Source organism: Trichoplusia ni, chromosome 13 (assembly GCF_003590095.1).
Source record: "Trichoplusia ni isolate ovarian cell line Hi5 chromosome 13, tn1, whole genome shotgun sequence".
Lineage (NCBI taxonomy): Eukaryota > Metazoa > Arthropoda > Insecta > Lepidoptera > Noctuidae > Trichoplusia > Trichoplusia ni.
This window is the reverse complement of record NC_039490.1, coordinates 4,186,858-4,210,360: the sequence shown is the minus strand read 5'-3', so window position 1 is coordinate 4,210,360 and position 23,503 is coordinate 4,186,858. Positions and strand designations below refer to the sequence as shown.

The 23,503-nt window shown below is 38.5% G+C and overlaps 1 protein-coding gene across 1 annotated transcript; it reads left to right on the top strand.

Annotated features, from left to right (window-relative positions):
- The first annotated feature begins 1,225 nt into the window (after positions 1 to 1,225).
- Positions 1,226 to 3,153, top strand: LOC113500206. Its single transcript, XM_026880914.1, has 2 exons — positions 1,226 to 2,150; positions 2,207 to 3,153. The coding sequence occupies exons 1-2, from the start codon at positions 1,226 to 1,228 to the stop codon at positions 3,151 to 3,153; spliced, it is 1,872 nt and encodes a 623-aa protein (XP_026736715.1).
- The last annotated feature ends 20,350 nt before the right edge of the window (positions 3,154 to 23,503 follow it).

The window sequence follows — 23,503 nt, the reverse complement described above, 5'->3', positions numbered from 1 at the left end:
ATTTACACGACAATTAGCTAGCTTGTCTACGGAGCACAGCTATGATTAGACAACTTTATTACATTACTGTCACCGGTGGCTTCGTCCGCGTGGACATCGATTATAAAGTATAGTGTTGTGTCCTTTTTTTATGAAAAAAAATAAACTATGTATTATTGCAAGCTATAACCCATCTCTGTGCCAAATTCCATTAAAATCATGCCGTCAAAGAGTAACAAACATCTATACTTCCACATGAACTTTCACGTTCTTAATATAAGTGGGATTAAGGCATAAATTGTGTTTGTTTGTTTTACAAATAAAGAAATTTTACTGCTGGTAGTAGTTTGTTGTACTCATTAAGTTACTGACTAAGAACATTGCCTTTATCTACATTCCTTCTACATTCCATGGTGACCGGAATTTGTATCTAATTTAATGCAAAGTTTCTCATCATGAGAGTACCTAGTAGGTTTACTTGAAACTATTCGAGTATTCTTTAAAAAAAAGGCTTGCTGAAAAATACCGACCTCGGGACCCGTGAACCGCAGGAAAGGAGTGTCCTGCGGGAAGGGGTTACTGGGCCCCTACCGGGCGCGTCCCCAGGTCGTGGATAGGGGAATGCCGCACAGATATGTGTGGTACCGGGCTTACCCGGCGCGAACGACGCCAGTTAAGCGATGGAGAGGAGAGATCCTCACGTGTGTGGTATAAGACGTGGTAACGAACCCCTGGCGTCCTGGACTTATTCCGGGCAGCGACAGCGGGCGTTAGGCTTGCTTTTACTTTTTCGACGTGATAAGAAAGGGTAAAGGTGAGATGGTTGGCGGGTTTAGCCAGCTTTTCTGACGTAGGATGGTGTTTTATGAAGCGCAGATATTGGTCTAGAGTTACTTGCACTACCTCTAGGCACAGCCTTTGATAAGGTCACCGCAGGCATACCGTAGCCCCCAGCGAGGGTCTGGGACCTTACGGGGAGCGGGGGTCTTGCCTTAACTGGCCGGACCGCGTGGAGGAAAACCACTATAAAAAATCCCCGAATCTCAAGTTTGCTCGTGACGAGGAGATGAATGGCTGACGGGAATTTCAGTTGCTAGCGAGCACCTCCACAGGACCGGCGGACCCTGATGGAGTAGTACGCTTAGTCGAGTACAGAAGGCTCTGCTCGGCCGGACTTTTTACATCCTTTATACTCGTGGGATCAAATATGATAAAAATTAACCAAATTAAAAATAAAAACGATGAAATGGTGGGTACAGTGTCTGGTTCTGATACTGCATCGAGTATAATGAGCGTAGAACCATTAAGAAGCAAAGTACTGAGGAAACGGCCGCGAGCGGTTAAGAATTTAGGTTCTGAACCTCTCTCGTCCGAAGAAGACATGCCTTTGCCGAAAGTTGGAGCGATCGTTAAAAGAGGAAGAGGCCGACCCCCATCTACTGGGGAGTATGTCGGTCTAGCCAAGGCTAAAGCACTTCTTGCTTTGAAAAAAGGAAAGGAGTCATTCCTTAAAGCGGAAGACGAAATAGCTGAGTCAGTTGAAAGCGCCCGTGCTGCAATGGTGCGAATGACTGAGGTCTTACATGAAGATGGAAAATGTGACACCGAAATATCTACTTCGTCCATTCTAAAAGCCGTCTCGACTAGTCTGGATGTTGTCCTGAAAGTTGCTTCAAAGTCTGGCAATTTAAAAGGTACGTTCCAGAGAGCTTTAAGAGACGCAGTTTCTACAATAAGTGACGCGGTGGAAACACTCGGCACACGGACGGTCACAGAGGAGACCGCTGCTTTGCAAAGCAAGACAACTAAACTAGAAGTTGATAACGCTCGTCTGCAAGAAGAGCTGGCGGACATGCGCAAAGAACTTGCTGAAATCCGAAGTCAGGTGTCATCAGAGAAAATCGGTTCCCCTGTTAACGCCTCTGCAGCTACAGCCAATGCTGTAGTACCCCAGGAGGAACTGATTCGTGCTATTATGATTGAGGTGGGGACCATGGTGAATGCACGAATTGAGGGTTTAGAAGAACGGTTGTTGCCCGAGATGCGTCTGCGGCCTGCACTGGCTGCAGACACAAAGAGAACACCAGCAACAGTAAAGGCGAACCCACCATTGCCACCTTCACTTCGATCTCATGATCTTGGCCAGCCTCGTGCAAAAAAGACCGATAAAGGCAAGATCAAAGCAAAAAAAGATGACTCCTTTCCAATAAATGCTTCCACGATCCAGCAGCGGCCGCCAGTGCTGCTGATGGCGAATGGATCGTGGTTAGCAGGAGAAAGAAACCTACAAATAAGGAAAAGTTGTCAAGGGAGCAACAGTTGCAAAAGGTTCAGGGCGCGCCTAAAATACCGATAGCTAGGAAAATGCGTACACCTAACTCGACGGCTGTGGTTTTACAACTGCAACCGGGTGCGGAGTTACAAGGTGTAACCTATGCATCTGTTTTGTCCGAAGTCAAAGAGAAGATAGGGGGTGCAGGTCTCGGGATTAGGTTTAGGAAAGCAGCTACTGGAGCGCGTATTCTGCAAGTGCCGGGTGCTGAGAGTGGAGAGAGGGCTGATGTCCTTGCAGAACAGATCCGTAACGCGATTGGCCCCGGTGTTCTAAAGGTTTCAAGGCCAGTAAAAACAGCTGAATTGAGTATTTCGGGTTTCGACGACTCTGTGACGTCGGAAGAAGTGGCTGCAGTGGTGGCACACACCGGTGCATGCCCGGTTGCGAGCGTCAAAGTCGGAAACATACGAGAGCACGGTATGAGTGGTGGTTCAGTGGTGGTGAAGTGCCCCATTACTGCAGCCAGTAAGTTAGTTGGAACTGATCTGCAGGTTGGTTTAGTAGCGGTTAGGGTGCGGCTACTTGAACCTCGTCCGCACCGCTGTTTCCGCTGTCTAAGGAACGGACACATTGCTGCCATCTGTACTGACGAAGTAGATCGCTCGGGTTTGTGTTTTCGGTGTGGACAAGCAGGTCATCAATCACGAAATTGCAGCGAGTCACCGCACTGTCCGATCTGCGCTGCTAGCGGAAAATCTCCTGCACATAAATTGGGTGCTAAAGTATGCATAGAAAGTGCCCCAAATTTGAAAAATAGCAAGAAAGCTCAAGTGAAGAAGACTAATGCCGTGCCGCAAGCAGTTGCAGATACGGATAGGGTGCAAGCCATGACGATATAAATATGGCTAAACGTTTCATGCAAGCAAATTTAAATCACTGCGCCAGAGCTCAAGATCTCCTTGTCCAGAGCATGGCGCAGTGGTCTATAGATGTTGCGGCGATTTCCGAGCCTTATTTCATTCCTCCCAGCGAGTACTGGGTGGGTGACCTAAATGGCCTGGTAGCCATAACGGCACGAATACCTTTGAGTGTCATGGCACGGCGTTCATGCTGTGCTGCAGCACTGGTGGAAGGAGTTCTGGTTGTGGCTATTTATTTTTCTCCTAATAGGGTTTTGGCCGAATTTGAAGCCTTTCTAATCGATGTTGGGGCTTTGATAGGACAACATCGCCGCTACCCAGTGCTTATCCTAGGTGATTTCAATGCTAAGTCTGTGGCTTGGGGCTCCCGCGGCACGGATGCGCGCGGAGCTCTCGTTGAGGAATGGCTCCTAGAAACGGGCTTATGCCTCCTGAACAGGGGCACAGTATTAACTTGCGTGCGGCAACAGGGAGGCTCTATCGTAGACCTTTCTCTGGCTAGCTCGACTGTCGCACAAATGGTTCATAATTGGAGAGTACTCGAAGAAGTGGAAACATTGTCAGACCACCGCTATATTCGATTTGAACTGTCTCCTACATCAGCACCTACCTCAACAAGGACGAAGTCCTCACCATTTCCACGATGGGTGCTCGGAAAATTAGACTTGGAGCTTCTCAAAGAGGCAGCCATCGTCCAGGCCTGGATTGCGCCATCGAATATATCCACGTCGACCCATGCAGAGGCGGCTTGGTTCCGGCGCGCAATGTCGCAAATTTGTGATACGGCTATGCCGCGCTCCAGGCCGCCGCCTCCAAGACGACAGGTTTATTGGTGGTCTCAAGATTTGGGTCAGTTGCGAGATGCGTGTATAGCTGCAAGGCGGAAGTATACACGGCAAAGAAGAAGACGAACCATAAACCACTCTCTTGAGACTCAGTTATACGAAGCGTACAAAGAGGCAAAATCTAGCCTAAATGTAGCCATTGGTCGTGCTAAGGACGCTGCTAGAGAAGAATTGTTGGCATCCGTGGATAGGGACCCATGGGGACGCCCATACCGAATGGTAAGAGGCAAGCTTCGGCCATGGGCTCCACCAATAACTCAAACACTGGAACCGTATTTCTTGGAGCGCGTTATTGCCACACTCTTTCCATCTAGGCCGATACTCACTCCTCCTTTAATGCACCCTAGCACCGAGACATTTGACCTGACGATGGAGGTACCAGAAGTCACAAGTAGCGAAATGAAGTCTGCAGAACTACCACTCAAAAAAAAATGTACCGCTCCTGGCCCTGACGGAGTGCCCGGTCGAGTGCTAGCTTTAACACTCGGTGTTCTAGGGCCCCGACTGAAGTCCATTTTCGATACGTGTCTACAAGAAAGTGTATTTCCACAACAGTGGAAAGAGGGCAGGCTTGTGCTTCTTCGGAAGGAGGGGCGTGCCATCGATACACCATCCGCGTACAGGCCCATTGTATTGTTGGATGAAGTCGGAAAATTTTTCGAACGCATAATCGCTGATCGCCTCGTTGAACATCTGTCTAGGGTAGGGCCCGATTTGTCTGACAACCAGTATGGATTCCGACAAGGTCGCTCGACAATCGATGCTATTCAGTGCGTCAAAAGCCTCTCTGATCAAGCAGTGTCGGGGGGCGGAGTGTTATTGGCAGTATCGTTGGATATAGCTAATGCTTTTAATACTCTGCCGTGGAGTGTTATTACTGAGGCCCTCCGATACCACAATGCTCCTCGATACCTTCGTCGAATTATTGGAGCCTACTTAGGAGAAAGAACAGTGCTCTATGAGAGTCGCAGTGGCTTAGTGTCAAGGCAAATGTCCTGCGGAGTTCCACAGGGATCGGTACTGGGGCCGCTCCTGTGGAACATCGGCTACGACTGGGTCCTTCGAGACTCTGCTCTCCCGGGCGTCAGTATAGTGTGTTACGCTGACGACACACTTGTGCTAGCTCGGGGGGGTTCGTTTCGCGAGGCTGCTCATTTAGCTACAGCAAGCGTGGCACAGGTTGTTGGGCGTATTAAAATGCTGGGCCTAGAGGTAGCACTGGAAAAATCCGAGGCTCTGGCTTTTCATGGGCCTCGAAAAGCACCGCCAGCAGGATCTCATATTGTGATTGGTGGGGTACGGATAGAAGTCAGGTCTACTATGCGCTATCTCGGGCTAGTACTGGATAGCAAGTGGACATTTGACCCTCACTTTGAGCAACTTGGGCCTAGGTTGCTCAAAGCAGCGGTTGCGCTCAGTCGGCTGTTGCCTAATTTGGGAGGGCCGGGTGCCAGCTGTCGCCGACTCTTTACGGGAGTAATACGCTCCATGGCGTTATACGGAGCACCAGTGTGGGCGGACCACTTAACGCGGCGTGGTCTGGGTCATCTGAGCCGGCCCCAGAGATCTATGGCAGTTCGGGTCATACGCGGCTATCGTACTATATCTTGTGTAGCCGCGTGTATCTTGGCAGGATCGCTTCCCTGGGACCTAGACGCCAAAACTCTCGCGGCCGCCTATGAATGGCGAAAAGATCTTCTCGAGCACGATGAAAGGCCTCCGCCTCGAGTAGTAGGGGCCATGTTAAAGGAGCTCCGTAATGCTTTCTTGGAAGTATGGGCCGAACGGCTAACAAGTCCAGGAGCAGGATCAAGGACTGTAGGTGCTGTCCGTCCGGTCCTTCAGGAATGGGTGAGCAGGCGTCATGGCGAACTAACCTTTCGCATGACGCAGATATTGTCGGGACACGGTTGCTTCGGCAATTACTTGTTCCGGATCGCCCGAAGGGAAGCCACACCTTGTTGCCACCACTGCAACGACAGCGAGGATAATGCGCAGCATACCCTGGAGGTTTGTCCAGCATGGGCAATACAACGACAGACAGTCGTTGCGGTGGTGGGCGGGGATCTCTCGCTTCCTTCTGTAGTAGCCTCAATGGTTGGAAGTGAGGAATCTTGGAGAGCTGTCGCCGAATTCAGTGACGAGGTCATGGCACTCAAAGAAAGTGCGGAAAGGGAGCGGGAGCTGTCGACCACTCTCCCGATTCGTGCCCGACGCACAAGGGCTAAGAGGAGGGCTGATAATGCTCTCTTTCAGCCACCATAAATAGCTTTCGGCGGTAGACGCGGGGAAGTCTATCGCCCTAAATTAAAGCTAAAGGCGGCGCGCGCGGTGCTTCCGCGTGCTTCCTAATTGGTGGAAGTAAAATCAACTTTTTTATTTAAAGTGGCAGCTCCTGCAAGGAGTGTCCCTGCCTGGGATCGCGGTAGTTTGCATTGCGTCCCCGTGGTCTCAGTTACAAGGGAAGGGTGAAGCACTCCGGTGGTTTTAGCCGGTAGGAGTCCGGCACACCTCTCCGCCTTCCCCAGGGCGGAGAAAGTCCATGAGGATTTCCCCGGAAAAAAAAAAAAAAAAAAAAAAAAAAAAAAAAAAAAAAAAAGGTAGGACGTCGGTGTCAGTTAAGCCACAGATGCACAATGCAATAAATTATTAACGAAACAATTAGTGTTACTCGGAGAATATGCATCACAAGATTAGAGAATACAGGTCCGGCCTAATGTTAATTATAATTTAGTTTAGGCCTTTGTTCTTGTTTGTGAATTAATTAATATTTAATTAGTAATTTTTTTATTTTAAGGTTTGTTCGCGTAGTCAGTTTGGAGTCTATCAATATAAACACCTAAGTGTGAAGCATCTTGTTTAGCTGGATTTTAAAAAGGTTTTGAAGACTTTGGTTTATTGATTTATCATTAAAAAAATTAAAAATCTCGAGACGAACTTCCGTCTTAACGCACCAGTCATTTTACTAAGCTACAGTTAGGACCGACCAAGATTTAAAATTTTGCCGAAAAAATATTAAGATCTTTTTCAGTGACTTTGACCGCTGCCAGTCAAGTTCCAGTAATTTCTAGGGATATTTTTTTCTATTACATCATTTATATTTAAATGAAAAATTATGAGCTTCGCAGCGATTTCTACTTATTAGCCTTTACAAAGGCAAATGTACAATTTAAACAGCAATGTTGCTACGCTAATATTCTTGACAGAAATTACATTTAAAAATAAACAGTGAAATAGATCTATTGATAATAACAGTGTTGTCAGAGCCATTGAGCGATAACATCAAACGAAATTTTTATAAAATAGTTCAGCATGAATACCGCCTTGACGTATAAAACTGTTAAGTTCCTATAAATCTAGGTTATTGACCGTTAACGTCGCGATAGTCTGCGATAGTGGCCCCAAATTGATATAAAAGCAATTCAAATTATTATTTTCACTTAAAAATCTGTTGGATATGTTTTTAATGGTTCTGCTGATGGGCTGGTTCCAAACGGTTTGGAGAAAAGACGTTATTGAATTTTTACGTTACATAATAATTTTGTGCAGGTCACTTGAATGTTTGTGAAACCCTGGCATACAAGGATTAATTCCTTAGTATAGGAGTAATTAAAATAACAAATACTTTCAAACTATTCTGCATTTTTATATGACGCAACGGTTTACTCACACGTATTTATCGGGACATCGGGTCCGAAACTAGTCAGGCAATCCCAATAAAAACGTGTGAGTAAACTATTGCATCGTAAATAATTAATTAGTCTCACAATAGTTACTATAAAAATACAGTATAGTTATTTTGAGACGTACATAGGCCGGTATTACCGAAAATAGGAGAAGAAACAAAACAATCAACACATCCAAAAGCTCAGCGCATAGCTTTAGAAAGCTTTTATAGTACAATAAGCTTCAATATCGCGGAGTAGAGTCCGCTATTCTAATGGCCGCTATAAACTGATTATTGCCAGTCGTTGAAGGCTTCGTATACAGGAGAAATGTGCGAAAAGCGGAGAGCGAACAAAATATCTAATCATAAGATAATCACAATATTAAACTTTAATACCAATCGAAAAAAATATTCCACAAATTTCAGAAAGCGCCGTCTAGGCTAAAAGTAACAGAAGCTTGTGTTATGACTACTAGGCAACTGATAAACATATTTATTCATTTCGAAATACAAACATATTATTTAAAATAAATTACACATAATAATATATAGAGAAGAAAAGATCTTAGTCAGCTGCAGCAGATGTAGGCGTTTGTCCCGGGTGGGAATCGAACCCACGACCTCCGATAAATCAGTCAGGGTCACCAACTGCTAGAACAGCCAGCCCGTCAAAAGAACAGAAAGAAAGGAGAGGTCTATTATTGCACCTTAAAATAAGACCATTACTGTTATGGATACGGTGGACGTAACCTGTGTAAATGTCAATGTCATCATCGGCCTAGTCTTTGCCCCAACAATGTTGGGGTCGGCTTCCAGTCTAACCGGGTTCAGCTAAGTACCAGTGTTTACAAGGAACGACTGCCTATCTGACCTCCTCAACCCAGTTACCTGCGTAGTACGATACTCCTTGCTTAGACTGGTTATCAGACTTTTCAAGCGTCTGACTACCTGTAACGACTGTCAAAGATGGAGGAATAACAACCACGACCCACAATTTAATGTGCCTTCCGAAACACGAAGGAACTCGTTATGACAAAGATGGTCACCCATTTGAAGAATGATTAAAAGTAGAAGAGACCGCTACTCGCTCTCGCACCGTTCATTCCTCGCTCATCTCTACTAGAAGTTTACCCTTAAACTCGAACATTGCCAGTTGCCACAATGTGACTCCGCTGGGAATTCAATACAATGCCATTTATATTGGCTGGGATACTCTGGCTTAGAGGAAGATTAATGCTTGAATTTACAACTGATTAATCTAAATTTATTATCTTTTGGGTATTCGACCTTCTATAGTTTTCGTGAATTTGATATTCGTTTGTTTATTTACAATGTCATTATATTTCTTCCATTGCAAGTGAGAAAATGTTATACTGGCTTTACGGATCCGTGAACTACTCTACGTTTGGAGTTCGCCAAATAAAACGTGTAAGTAACTTAAAAGTGTTTTGGGAAACCCATTTCATTCGTTCTAGCTTTATCTTTTGAATTGCATAATTTGAAACTAGTTGAAAAATGTATGCATTTCTGTGCAGATTTTCCAAAATATATTTTATTATTTGATGAAAAACATAAAAGTAAAACGTTTAGGAATGGGAACTTAGAACTTAAAGTCTGCTTGCCAGTGATATTCTTTTCTTAGCCTCAAAAATGAGTTTCGATTTTTTTTTCGGGAAATCATCATTATATTATTATTAAGAAGGAATAGGTAGTAGAATTGTGTTCATGCACAACTCCTGCACTGTAATATTTTTTAGACGACTAAGATGCCAAAAATCCAGAATGGAGTTTTTGTAGAATATTATATTGTTACATCGTTTTGAGAGACCCAAAATGTAAATCGTTACCACGTTATGTCACGTAAAGTGAAAGGTAATTTTAAGGTAAGGTAAGGGTTGAATTTTTTTTCGATGTGCTTTTAGCCATTGGCAAAAAAAATATACTAAAAAGAAGCCAAATACCTTAGACTCTACTGTCAGTCTGTCTGTTATCAGACTGTATGTCACGCAAAGGACCTAAACGTTAGATTGTCGAAATGTTTATCGACTATGTATGTCCTTTGGCACTATAAAAAAATAAAATACTAAAAAATATAAATACTTGATAGAAGCCTCCTTAAATATCAGTTTTTATGGATTGTGGCACGAAACCCTTGGTGTGCGGGTTTTACTCGTACTTAGCCTTTATCATAACTGTTCTTACCGTTTCACCTACGTGGTGAAATCGGATAGTTTGTAAAACGCGAAGCAAGTCATAAGTTTCCTTTTATATAGCGGTCGTTGAGTTGAATAGGCTACGGCAAGGTTGAATGGTAAATTAAATATTATTAAGGTAAAGTTTGACCGAAACTTGGCTTTGAATACATAGGACTTTATGAAAAAAAAACGGCAAAGCTTTGACTCCTAAAAATAAGTTTTCCTTACATATGGGTTAAAAAATTAATAACAAAATCATGTTAAATATTTTTTCCTATTTTTCTTTCTTTTTTTTTTCAGCCATTACTTTCCCATTGCAGGGCAAAGGCCTCCCTTAGATTCTTCCACTTTGTCCGGTCTATTGCTTTTGCCATCCACTGTTTGTGGTACGCATCCAGTTCGTCGCGCCATCTCATTACTATCATCTCTATTTTGCTTACCTTTTAATTTTTGTTATAGTGGCAGCAGAAATACGTAATCTGTGAAAATTTTAACTGTCTAAGTATCAAGGTTCTTAAGACACAGCCTGGTTACAAACGTTTAATTTCTGTTCAACGAAACTACAATACGATTTATTTCGAAATAATTATTCCATGCTCATTTATTTAATTGTTTTATTTTTGCTTTTTGGGTACGGAATCACAAAAACACGTGAGAAATGATATAAATTAAATCAGTGTTTCAGTTTCGACGAACGACAATTAACCACAACATTATGCGAATATAACGGATTCGTGCCATTGCATATTGTGTTTACATAGTTTCAAGACCTCAATTTTTTTCTTTAGTAAATTTCAACAACATACCTTGTACCAGTACCAAGAGTTAATTAAACAAAAAACAGTCGAAACTCGCAGTAATAGCAGTTTACAGACTCATTTTGCCAGTAAAATGGCATTTACCTCGGACTGAGTATGCCAACCGATGTAGGCTTGGCAGATTCATTGGCTTATTGCCAAGAGACCTGATGGCACTGGTTTAATGGCCGCGACGGTGTATCTCGAGTGTAGGGTTCCAAATTCAATTAAATTATATGGCGTTTTTTATTTGGATATTTTACAGATTGCTGCCAAAAAAAGTAAACATGACATGGTGTTTACATTTTCCTTGACTTTATTTAGAGTCACGTGTAAGTTAATATATTATACAATATAAAGTTAATATGTTATATTACACAAAATAAATTTGTTATTCTATGACAATCGAACTTAAAGTTTTCTTTTTTAGCAGTATGCTATTTGGGAGATGTGCTTATTAAGAATGCTCATTAAAGTTAGACTAGAAATTTTTTGTACATGTTTTTCTTATTTATAGTACAATTATCAATCAAAAGCGTCATTCTGAATTGTATACCAATTATTTCTCCTGTAAAAAAATGTAATTAGTTTCAATCTCACCCAAATAAGTATGTATCTAAATTCCTTTTCAAAATAACTTAACGTACATGTACGCTTACTCTTACATAGAAGACACTAGTCTCACAATAATACATATCTCACAATCTTGTTAAATGATTTCCATACATTCGCATCGTACCGCATTTATTGTTCTACGCAATAAAGAGCTATCTGTCTCCGGGGACGATGTCGTTACTTCAGCATAACAAAGTTATTTCGAAAGCCTCCTGTGATTGTACCTCCTCTTTGTTTTCTTTTGTTTGAAGGCGGTTTCTTACGATATACTAGATATTGCTCGCGGCTTTAACGTTACATTACTTAAACGCGGGCGGTATCAGCTCACACATGTTTTATTTCTTCGAAATCGGTCTTGCCGTTTAGGCATAGAGTTCTAACAAACAAACTCACATACATTCAGATTTATAATATTAGTTCGATTATATCTCCATCATTACAATATTATTATGTTTAGACTAATAAATAATAAGGCACATTATCTAGGGATAAAACTCGACTATTATTATAAGACTACTGAAAAAAAAAATGTAATATTTTTCTAAGAGTCACCCGAATAAAATTGTTGAGCTTGTTTAGTTTATAATTATTTTTTAACAATTATATTATATTAATTCTCTTTTTGTTGACTACTATTATTTATGGCATCTTTTACAGTAGTAGTTTACCGCCATTTTATGCTAACCAATAAACAACAACAAACCAAAGAAAGATTACGACTGTCCGATACCTTTTGCCATTAAATCCTTCAATCAAAAAGTTATGAATGTGATGTCTGTCTAGTCTGAACAAATATCGCTATAAAATTTATTACAATCTATAATTCCGAGAAAGATTTAAGTACTGAAACCTAGTTTCGAGTTTGCTAAAGCAAACAGGTCAAAAAGCACTCACTTTCTCATAAAAGCAATATTTGGATTTATTCGACGAAATCTTGTTCCCAAGCTGTGTCGTCCATTGATGACCTTAATTTTCATGAAACCACCTTACCTCCTCACCTTACAGCTAACCTCCTCTAACAATTCATTTGACTCAACACCTATGGGAAAAGTCTTGACGGATTATGGTGGCAGCGGCTAGTGTATCAACACGTGAGACTTATTATAGTACACAAGCGTGCGCGAATACTATTAAGTGCTCTTTATTTTACCTTGCCTACTGATATATGGAAGCTGTTATATTTACGCTTAAACGATCATAGCATTTAAAAAGTCGAATTGTGCTTCAGGGTAAAACCTGAGACCTTTAATTGTCAAGTTTTGCGGTATTACCACTAGGCTATCACAAAACAGACAAAAATGTCTTGGAATAACTGTTTTCGTGAAATATATCTCAAATACGATACTTAACAGTTAACTTGACATAATCCAAAAACGTTTTTATTACATAAAATATTAGGAAAAATTAAAATCACCAAACTGTAAATAGGTTCGTTGGCAAAAATATTGCTCTTATGATATGTATCTTATCTATCTTAATTTTAACTTAACTGGGCTTTGCGAAACAGATTGCAGTGCATCAAGAAAATCGACCTAAAAACTATCCTTTGAAATCTAAACCAGGGATAACAGCTTAGATAGGTAAATATTAATTAAACACTCGCTTCATTTAATCCTGCTTTGAGCCACACCTCGGGCGATTAAAAATATTTACTTTTCAGTTTCAATAAAGGGAACCACAATCACTGAGTGTAAAGGAATGTATTAAAGGAATTATCGCTTGTATGCTGTTTGCGGTGTTTAATTAATTTTAATACAGCTGTTTGTGTGCAGTTGTTGACAAAGAAAAGTAGCAGCGATTTTTCTGTTTTTTCTCAATTACTTTTTGAATTTTTTATTGAAGATTTTACTGACCATAATTTTAGATTATGTTTATTTTCGTATGAATTTCAACACTTTCTACAAGCTTGTATCTGCTGCTTCGCGCACGTGAATGCCGATTATAGCCAAAAAATAACCTTTTGTTAATCCCGGTTGACCGGTACCAATAAAAGAAATTGTGTGATTATTGGTTCACTTGTTTTCGGGTGAAGAAAAACCAAACATCAAACAATATCAAAAATATTTTCTTTTTAAGTATACTGAGAAATTCTTCGTCTAAAGATAGACACGTCACATTTTACTATTACTCAAAACAATACCAAAATATCTAAAGCAAAACATCAGTAAACCCATCAGCATTGTCCCGAAATTATCAAAAACCATTAATTTTGGCCCTCGAATGACGTTAACTATTACTTAGAGGACAATACCGAAAATGAAAGGACGTACTCCTAATTACACTGAGTGCCAACTAAAGTGTAGATACCTTAATGCGTCGCCCATTGTTTTGTAGTACTTTATGAGCGAGGTCACTTCTCGTAATGACGGGCGTGCCTCGGTTCGCGAACTTATTAATGTCTGAGTGGGGTACCTTTTTTTGGCCTGATGTGTATGAGATTTTTATTGAGGTTTTGACACTTCTTTGGTTTTTCTTACGGGTTGAGGTATTTTAGATGCCTTTAGAGGGAGTCTTCAATTGCTTTGGTAAAGTTTTCCGTTTTAAAATTATTTACATTGAAAACCTTATTGTAACGACCTTGGTACTAAATTTTGATAAAAGTGGTCTAGTATTGTAAGCGTGAAAGGTGACCAAGACACACAAACGGTCTACACAGTATTTATTAAAAACTCTGTCCGAGATCCTTGAAGAAAATATAAAAGAATTTGCCGGCGGGCTATCAGCGGAAAGCTATCTGGATTTTCATTAAAAAAAAACTATTTTTTCCTAAGGAAAAATACCCTGAGTTTTGGGAAATTTCCTTGAAAAAACAAAACTCATTTTTTGTAGTCAACTTCAAATTTCATCATACTATGGTAATATCAATCTCATTATACATACTCCATGGTACCTAGTTAAACATGATAAAATGTACCCGTATTGCCGTTTCCCGCCATCGCAACAAAACTTTGTTAACCGTGCTCCCGTTAAGCTTGTTCCCAACAATAGTTTGCTAACCGGATTCGAACTCGCGACCCATTGATCGGAAGTACGGCGTTATTGTTAGAAACTGCACTTTGCGTGTTTAATTATAACAGCTTGGCATTTTTATAGCGCACGACGTAAATTATATTAGAATGTGTGGTCATAATTATTAACTTACTAGCTTTTGCCCGCGGGCCCGCCCGTTGCAATCAAAAGTGATCCGACAGGATTATAAACTATTTGTCTAATTTCCATCTAAATCCGTTAAGTTGTTTTTTGCGTGAACGAGGAACAAAAATCCATACATCGATACATACAAACTTTCGCGTTTAGAATTTAGTAGGATATTCTGGGTTTACACCAGAACAGTAACGCAGTAATTCGGCTCCTTGTACTCGTAAGTACAAGGAGCCCAAGCACTGCTCTAAAGGCTTCATGATGCGATGGTGCCAGGTTCGGTGGCCGCGTGCAGAATTGCTGCCACATCTGCCCTTGTTTCTCCCTTGAGGCAACTTCTCAACCTCTAAAACGCCACAAGCTTTAACCAAAATCTTAATAAGAGATTTTATTGTTACAATCAGTGCAATACAGGTATAATACCATACTTTTATCATCATAATAAAATATGAGTTTTCTTAAATACACGATGAATATACCCTTCCAAATTAACATCAAAAGCAGGAAAAATATTGAAACAATATCGGAGACAGATTCATGATGATTTTCATTTCGATGCAATTAATTGGAATTAATTTGAGTGATGGTATAAAGTTGCTGGTGGTTTATTATAAAACAATTTTATTGAAATGGTTTTTTTTAATGGCCTTAAGTTACGTGAATAGATCACTACTCACGTATTGCCTTACATTTTGACAATTCGATTTATTTTCTTTTTAACTGTGACGTCATAGTTTGTTTTTTTAAATACACCGTTCAATTGCAAGGCAATTTCGCGGCAATGAGGACTTCGTACGAATAATTTAAAGAAAGACAAAATTTACCCAAGAAAAATAGTATCAAGGCAAATTTAAGACTGTGATAACCATTGCTTAACCAAACGTTTCTATTGTTTTTAGATACATGAAAATTTCAACTGTCTAACTATATCGATTCATGAGAGACAGTCTAGTGAAAGACAGTGTCTATCAACAGGAGGCCCTTAGTCATAGACTTCCATTTTCCCCTTTTGGTAAGAAACTCTATAAAAACGTAAACGTACGGTTTAAAACAATCACAGTTATGACCCTACTAATGTTTGTTTCGAAAAAAATTATGATAGGTAACCTTTTTAAAAAAAAACACGAAATATTGGTTAAAACTTGACTCCAATTTTCCCAATATCTGTATACTGAAACTATGTTTATTTAATATGCTATTGAGAGACGATATTAAATTCCCAACAGGCTTGCGAATCGAGTGTTTAATAAAGCTTGAGCTTAATTGAAGTAGCTTTTTGAGTATCAGGCAATAATTGATTTTGTATAATTACTTAAAGTTCCGTCCTTTGTTTTTTCGTTATGTAAAATGAATGATTGGTACTTGGTAAAATACAGCTATGAGTTTTTAAGTTTTTTAATTTTAAATATTTTAAAGTAACTATCGTAGGATCATTTATTATTAAATGATGCAACGGTTTACCCACGTGTTTATAAGGATTGCCAGACTAGTTTGGGACTCAACTAGAGTCCCAAACTAGTCGAACCATGAGTCGCAAGTTGAACTATCGTCGTCAGGTTGTATTCGTGGGTCTATTATAACCATTATAGAAGTTTTAAACTTGTAAAATTCTAGATAATTTATCCCAAACAGAAAACGAATAAGAGAATGGCGGATTCGGCCCAGATTAACACTCTTTCTTCTATTCTCCATTTTCCGTCGATTTAGTATGAGGCAGTACTTTTCATTGCACCTTAACAAAATGCCAAACAAACTGTACCTTTCTAGTTAGCTCTGAACCAAAAAAATATTAGTTAGCTATTCCGACTTTTCTCCCATTAATCTATGCAATTTAGCCTCAAACACCTTTTGAAAGTTAGTTCTTAAATTGGGAAAACACTATCTTTGAAACAGTTTATTCTATGCACATTGATGCAAATTTTACCTACACTCAAAATAATTAAAAAACCCTCTACAATTTCACCCGCATGGAAAACCGCACGCAACTTTATAGCCAGTTAAAATATTTCTGAAAGTACTGAAATTCTTTCACGCTTTATGGCGAGACCAGTAAACACTACGTTAACACTAGTTAAACAAAAGAGATTCCGTTCTGTTTGTACTATATTTAAATAAAATGGGGCTATAGTACACATACGGCTTGAAATTTGGCTGTAGGGACAAATTATTTTGTCATTAAGGATTGACACTGCTGGTGAACGAACTTTATAATTACACTTTTATTTCTAAATTTGTTTTTAATTGATGTCAGTAAATTATTTTTTAATTAACGGTGGTATATACTTTTTAGATTTTCACGTAAAATTTTAAAATCAGCTGCCCCACGTTGGGCGCCCTTTTTATTTTCGAGTCCAATGACGAACATTAAACTATAAAGTCGGATTTGCGATGTAAAGCGATTCCATACAAAAATCCAAAATCCTCAGTAATATGGACAGCATCATTACGTTTCACCTTTTTGGGTACGGAACCCTAAAAATAACAAAAATGAAGTATGAAGACTAGATACTCTTAAACGTTTGTCGTACTTCATAGTTTCTATTGCCAAAATATCCTATTAGCATATTTATATTATGTAGTATCTCAGCCATTATACGTTTACAAGGACCTTTAGCATCGGGGACTTGTGTCTCAAGGGAAATCAAAAAGGTTGTGAAAACCGTGGCCAATTTAAACAGCAAAATAAGAAGCTTTTTATATCTCAGTTTAGATCGTGATTAGTTGTCAAGACGATCTCTTTTTCTTTAGATGTCCTTTGACGAGAAAAGGATTTGATTGAAGATTCGCGTACATTTTGTTGACCGTATTTGGTTCTGTCATAAAATATATATTTTACTTTTAACTTTTACCAAATATTTTAAAGTTAAAAGTATTAAAGTTAAAATCTCTGAGTTTTTTAAATTATAATGCACAACTTTTAGTTTTTTTTAAGCTCTGTAACATGATATTAAAAAAGTAATCTCAGGACTAACATATATACCGTAAAAGTTTAAGTAACGAGCATAATGAAATCCGTACTTGCACCATACGATAAAAAAAAAATTCAAAACAATAATCTCAGAAAAAAAATCTTTATAATTGAAAAAATAAACTAGAGCGCTATGCCAACTTTTTATATCAGAACCAATTTACCCCGGGATTTAAAGTGATGGGTTACAGATCCCTTCACAAACTTTGTTGAAATACGTCATCAAATATGGGGATCTCGAAGCAAACTAGGTTTCCGAACGAAACGCGTTCATTCGAAACGGATGCAACGTCACCGCTTCCAAAAATACTTTATTGATTTCCGACAGACTGGTTCTGGTTTAGAAAATTTGCCAAATTTCCCGAAAGAACGAATCATTTTGCGAAAAGCTATAATTTGTGAAATCTATTGCTTCATCTTATCGCATTTTGTGAGACTTTTGACGTATTGTTGGAAACGTGATTTAAATTCCTGAGATCGTTGAATGAAAAATCTATTTTTTTAAATTTAGTAGCAAAATTTGACAAAAAAATGATCAGGATTTTTTAATAATAAATTATTTCTGTAAAAATCTTACGGTATCTATTGATACTCGTATTTAAATTTACTTTTTTTTGGTGAATTTCGAACCTTGTATTTGGTATAAGCAGAAATCATGTCTTTCGTTTCCAAAACCAAGATAAAATAACAATGTAAGTAGGTTTGTTGTTTAGTGACATCAAAATCGATTTATTCGAGATAGGCTGCGGTGTAGTAATTTCGAATGTCAAACGAGAAGACGCTTTCTAAGTGCTTTTGTTGTGGAGAAGAAACAACGTAACAAACTCCACAGTACAGCACACTGCCACTATTTCTAAAACCAATGCGAATTAGGTTAACAATAGATTATAATACATCTTGCATTTTTTGCGAAACCTCAAGGAGCTCTCCTCGACAAAGCAGAAAAAAAACTTAAAATGCTTAAGTATATCATTTTCTATACACGCACCTAAACTCCTAAATCATCCGTCTCTACATATACCTTAATACCAACCGTACATACTATACATGAATGATAAATATAAACGTGCATTCGCTAATGAACGTCCGGCCTACATCTCTCTAACTTATAACTGAGATACGACGGGAAACGAGTTAGGCCGCGTTTTATACTTAACTTAAACTTATGCTGCCAACCCACTTAGTTTTAATGATTTGAATTTTCAGAGAACTTAAAAAGACACGTTAAAGTTATTTATTTATGCATGGCTTCCTCTGGCGTGTCTTTGGGCGACGTTATCAGGATATTTTAGTACATTACACTTGCAAGTTTTGCGAGTGTTTTACATTAAGTGTTAGTATAGAGAATAATAATACCAGCCTATATAATAATTACTATGTTCTACTGCTAGGCTGGGCTTTTCCTATTAGAGAAGGTTTTACCAATGATCACAAGGAAAACTCACTGCTAATAATTAGAATCTAAGGACCCTCATGGCGTTATCCTTTATGGAGTAAACCCTACATTATTTTATAAAAGCTGAAAGTTTGTCAGCGGATGCTCCCAACATAGGTAAGAACAAAGGTCGATTATGGAGTTTGGGTCATGGTGGCTTTGATAGATAAACGGTAGCAAATTTGCCAAAAATGCTTCTATAAAATAACGTAGGTCTAGCATCCACGGGCTCTTAGACCATTACCCCTTGGCAAATTGTGTTTTCGTGTGGGTCTAACAATTATAACGCCATGGTAACGGTCTCCAAGCCCCACAACCCCTGGTAGATCTACAGAAAGCTCCGGAAAATATACCATCCCAAGATATCTCCTCAAATTAATGTTTGGTCACTAAAAGCCGTTGAAAACTTGCTTTCATCTAGCCAGCTTATCTGTGAGACACATCTTGTCCTCTGATTCATGAAAGATAAGTCGACCCTGGTCTTTCAACTACATTAGGTTTATAATTAAACATTCAAGTTTTATGTTAAAGTGATATATACTTTTTGGGAAAATATGGATTTTGAACTCATAACTAAATGTGTTAAACGCGAACGTTTTTTTTTAAAAAAAGGACTTGCTATTTGTTTTGTTGGAGTAAATTTAACTCTTTGAGCAAGGCCCCAATTCTGCTATTTACAATGGCCGATGAAAGAATGAAAATTGGCTTAAAATGACATTTTTTTTGTATTTTTTTCTGCAAAATGATCGGAAATTTAGTACGGGACGGTACACCCAAGGTCAATACAATTAACTTCCAATTATTGTATTGGCAAAATGCTTAAGAGACTAGGAATAATTTTAAATTTAATCCAATTGCCATTTATTCATCGGCCATTGTTAAATTGCAGAATCGGGGCCCAGATATTATGCAGTCAGTCTTTGCGCAAGATAACTGCCAAAATAGTTAAAAAAGCGAGTCTTGCGATTTCAAATGTTTATTAGCAGTCTTCAGATAACTTAACAATCATACTATAATACGCTTAGTAACAGCACTAAAACTTTCAAAATAATAAATTATAAAAAAATGTAATAATTCTTACTTTTCGTAAAATATAGGAATACATACATATATAATCTAACCAGTCACATAGAATTAAAATTCGAACAAATAAATTGCGTTGAGCGAGATTTATTCCCTTAGCATGGAGGGCTAATTACCATTTTTATTACCTTACTCGTGATCTGACAGTAGGATATTACCAACTCAAAAACGTTGACAAACATTTCAAAATTTACCTATTTCTATATTTTCTATTAGCCAAATACAATTTTCTTTTAAAGTTAGCCATTCCATCCCATCCATTTATTCCTTCGGTGCAGTAAAAAATAGTCAAAAGTTGTCATTTGTTTTTGAAGCCTCGATAAATTAATTCCATAAAAAGAGTCTGTCGCAATAAGTCTATAAGTCTAAGTATCCCAAACATTAAGTCACACACACAAGACAAGCACATACCTAACATAATTTTTTACGTACTTTTGAAAAACACAGGCATTTTCGTAAAGCGGATTGTGTAAACTGAAATCTATTCCTGACTATACTTGGACTGCACAAGTGCTATCAAACAATGACAAAGCCATCTATATTCGTACATCAATAGCAGCGATACCTATTAAGCTAAAATGATTTCTAATGACCTCCTTTTTAGGAATCAAAGTTGACTAAACAGTTTTTATTACTACTTAGATGTTCATCAAAGAGGCCACCTAGCATTCTGATCATCCTATTTAAGGAATAGTGCGTGATGATAATGTTAGAATAGCGTTTAAGCGGTAATTGTTGTACAGTGACATTTACATTCGATGCATCGGGCGTTTAATAACAAACTAGCTGTTGCCCGCGACTTCGTCCCCGTGGGTAGAAAATATAAGTTACGATTTATACCTGCCCTGTTTTTTTCACATTTTCCATTGTATCATCTCTCCTATTAGTCATATGGTTTATAGCCTAAAGCCTTCCTCGATGAATGGTCTATTCAACACAAAAATATTTTTTCAATTTGGGCCAGTAGTTCCTGAGATTAGCGCGTTAAAACAAACAAACTCTTTAGCTTTATATATTAGTATATAGACTTTGTCGGTTTAAATTCGATACACGGATTGATAGAAAATGTATTACTTTATTGTTTTTTTCTAAGGTTATGTACCAAAAGTGGTAAAGCGGGACCCGTTTACTAAGAACTCCGCTGTTTGTCTGACTGTTACCAAACTGTAAATTCGTGAAATTCGTTTATGTCACAACTTAAGAATGAATGCACTGCAACATGGCAACAGTATAAAATAAATATTTATCAGTGCTTGAATACGTGATGTTTGCCGTTTACATGGATAATGGTACAGAACCATTTTTACAAGAATCTGGCTCCCACTTGACCAGTTGCTTTGTCACATTAAAAAAAAACTTAAATTTAAATAAATTGTTCAAAAGCTATTTTCAACCCTTTATTTGCTTTACCATGACTCAGCAAAAAAGTTCAAGGTTCAAGTGACGTCATCATGGATATTGTCACGAACAAACGCTATCGCCAGATTAAAATAATTATCGCTGTGAGGTTAAAACGATGTATTTAGGGCAAATGAATAAAAATATTATTAATTTTATTATAAGCATACCTACAGGCGAAAAAAGTCCTGATGACCTTGCGGTTTTTACGTTTATTAATAGTATGCACAAGGTACAGGTTTGTTCCCAACGCAGAAAGCAATAAGCATACATTTGACGACCTCCGTGGTCGAGTGGCGTACGCACCGGTTTCAAGGTGTCACTAGCTCTGAGGTGAGGGTTCAATCCCCGGTCGGGTCAATGTAAAAATTCACATTTCTACATTGTCTCGGGTCTGGGTGTATGTGGTACCTTCGTTGTATCTGAATTCCATAACACAAGTGCTTTAGCAACTTACTTTGGGTTCAGAACAATGTATGTGATGTTGTCCGCATTTATTTATTTATTTATTTATACTATGTTTCGTGTGTATTCTATGTGGTGAAACCTAGATTTCAAATACAGAGATCTGAAATTGCCAACCTGCATTGAACTAGCATGTTGATAAAGCGTCAAATCTTCTTTATGTGGAAAGAGGCTTGTGCCGTAAGTGTCTATGGCAAAATCAATGTTGAAAGATTGAGAGACCTGAAATATTTAATTGAATTGTTTTACTATGCAAACAAGTATCAAACAAAAACATTCCCATAAACTATTCCATTTACAAAACAAACAATTACACCAAACAACAAAAAGAAACAAAAAGCTCACGAAATCACGAAATCCCATAAGTCCCGAACATCGCGCGAAATCACTTATAAAAATCAATTGCTCCATTATCAAACACTTAAAACATTGATACACACAAGTGATATTCTCGATACACAAAACAGAATATTTTTATTGACAGAAAAAACAATTGTACATTTTGAAATGGCATCGAATAATTTTTCACAAACAATTGTTCGTGTTGAATTGTGATAGGTATGATTGGAAAAATACTGGCTTAATCTGTTTGATATGAAAAATAAATACACTGATTTTTAGGGTTCTCTCTCAGAGGGTAAAAACGGAACTCTTTGACTAGGGTTCTACCGGCTGCCCTTTGCTATGTCTGCCCGTTTGTCTGACTGTCATAAATCCGCTTGTCTTCCCGTGTTTTGAAAAGACCATTCAACGAGGAAGGCTTTAGGCTATAAACCATCACGCTGCGACTAATAGGAGCGAAGATACAATGGAAAATGTGAAAAAAAACAGGGCAGGTATATGTAAATCATAACTTATCTCTTCTACCCACGGGGACGAAGTCGCGGGCAACAGCTAGTAATGTGATAAAATGAAAATTCGTATTCAATATTTGTTCTAAACTATCTGACGGACTGAACATATTTCTAGTCTAAGATTTAGACAAATACCCTTTTGTATCTAGTAGCTTACTCAAGGTAAATTCAACATTCACAAAATATTAACAAACTACAGTACTCAGGTCATAGGGTCAAAATGTTTAACATTCAAATGAGAGCCTATCTTTAATATCGGGTTGGGTAGTCCATTTATTTACGTATAGTATAAGAGTTTATGTTTGTATAACAAAACTGTATACAGATGCGAATTTTCCCGACTATTTGCATAACGTATACTTTTGAATTTGAAGGGTTGGGTTAATGCAAGGAGTAGGCTGATAGACACTGAATTTGAAGCTGCGGTCCTCGTGTTTAGTAAATAAAATGGATAAATATTAGCAAAACAGAGGCATGGCACAAAACAAATGATATTTCATTCATCGGTAAATAAATTATGTTTTTATTTATCACGATTCACTTCGAACGAACATTTATTTTAATAACCTAAACTAACATAATTGAAAATTTGAGTTTGTTTGTTAGTCTCCGGTGGCTAAACCGCTGAACAAATTTTGATGAAATTTGATTTGAGGTTAGCTTAACCCCCGATATTTTAGGACGCGGTGAGTGGTGGGCGATACACGTTACTATTTATTTTACTATTTGCCTATTTTGCATTAAATAATTTCCTTCTTTAACGGATAAATTTTTTTGACCACATAAACAAAAGGTGGGACAAAATCTAACCAATGTTCTTTTATTACTGGTAAAATAACCGCTTTCTAACGATAAAGGAACAACTA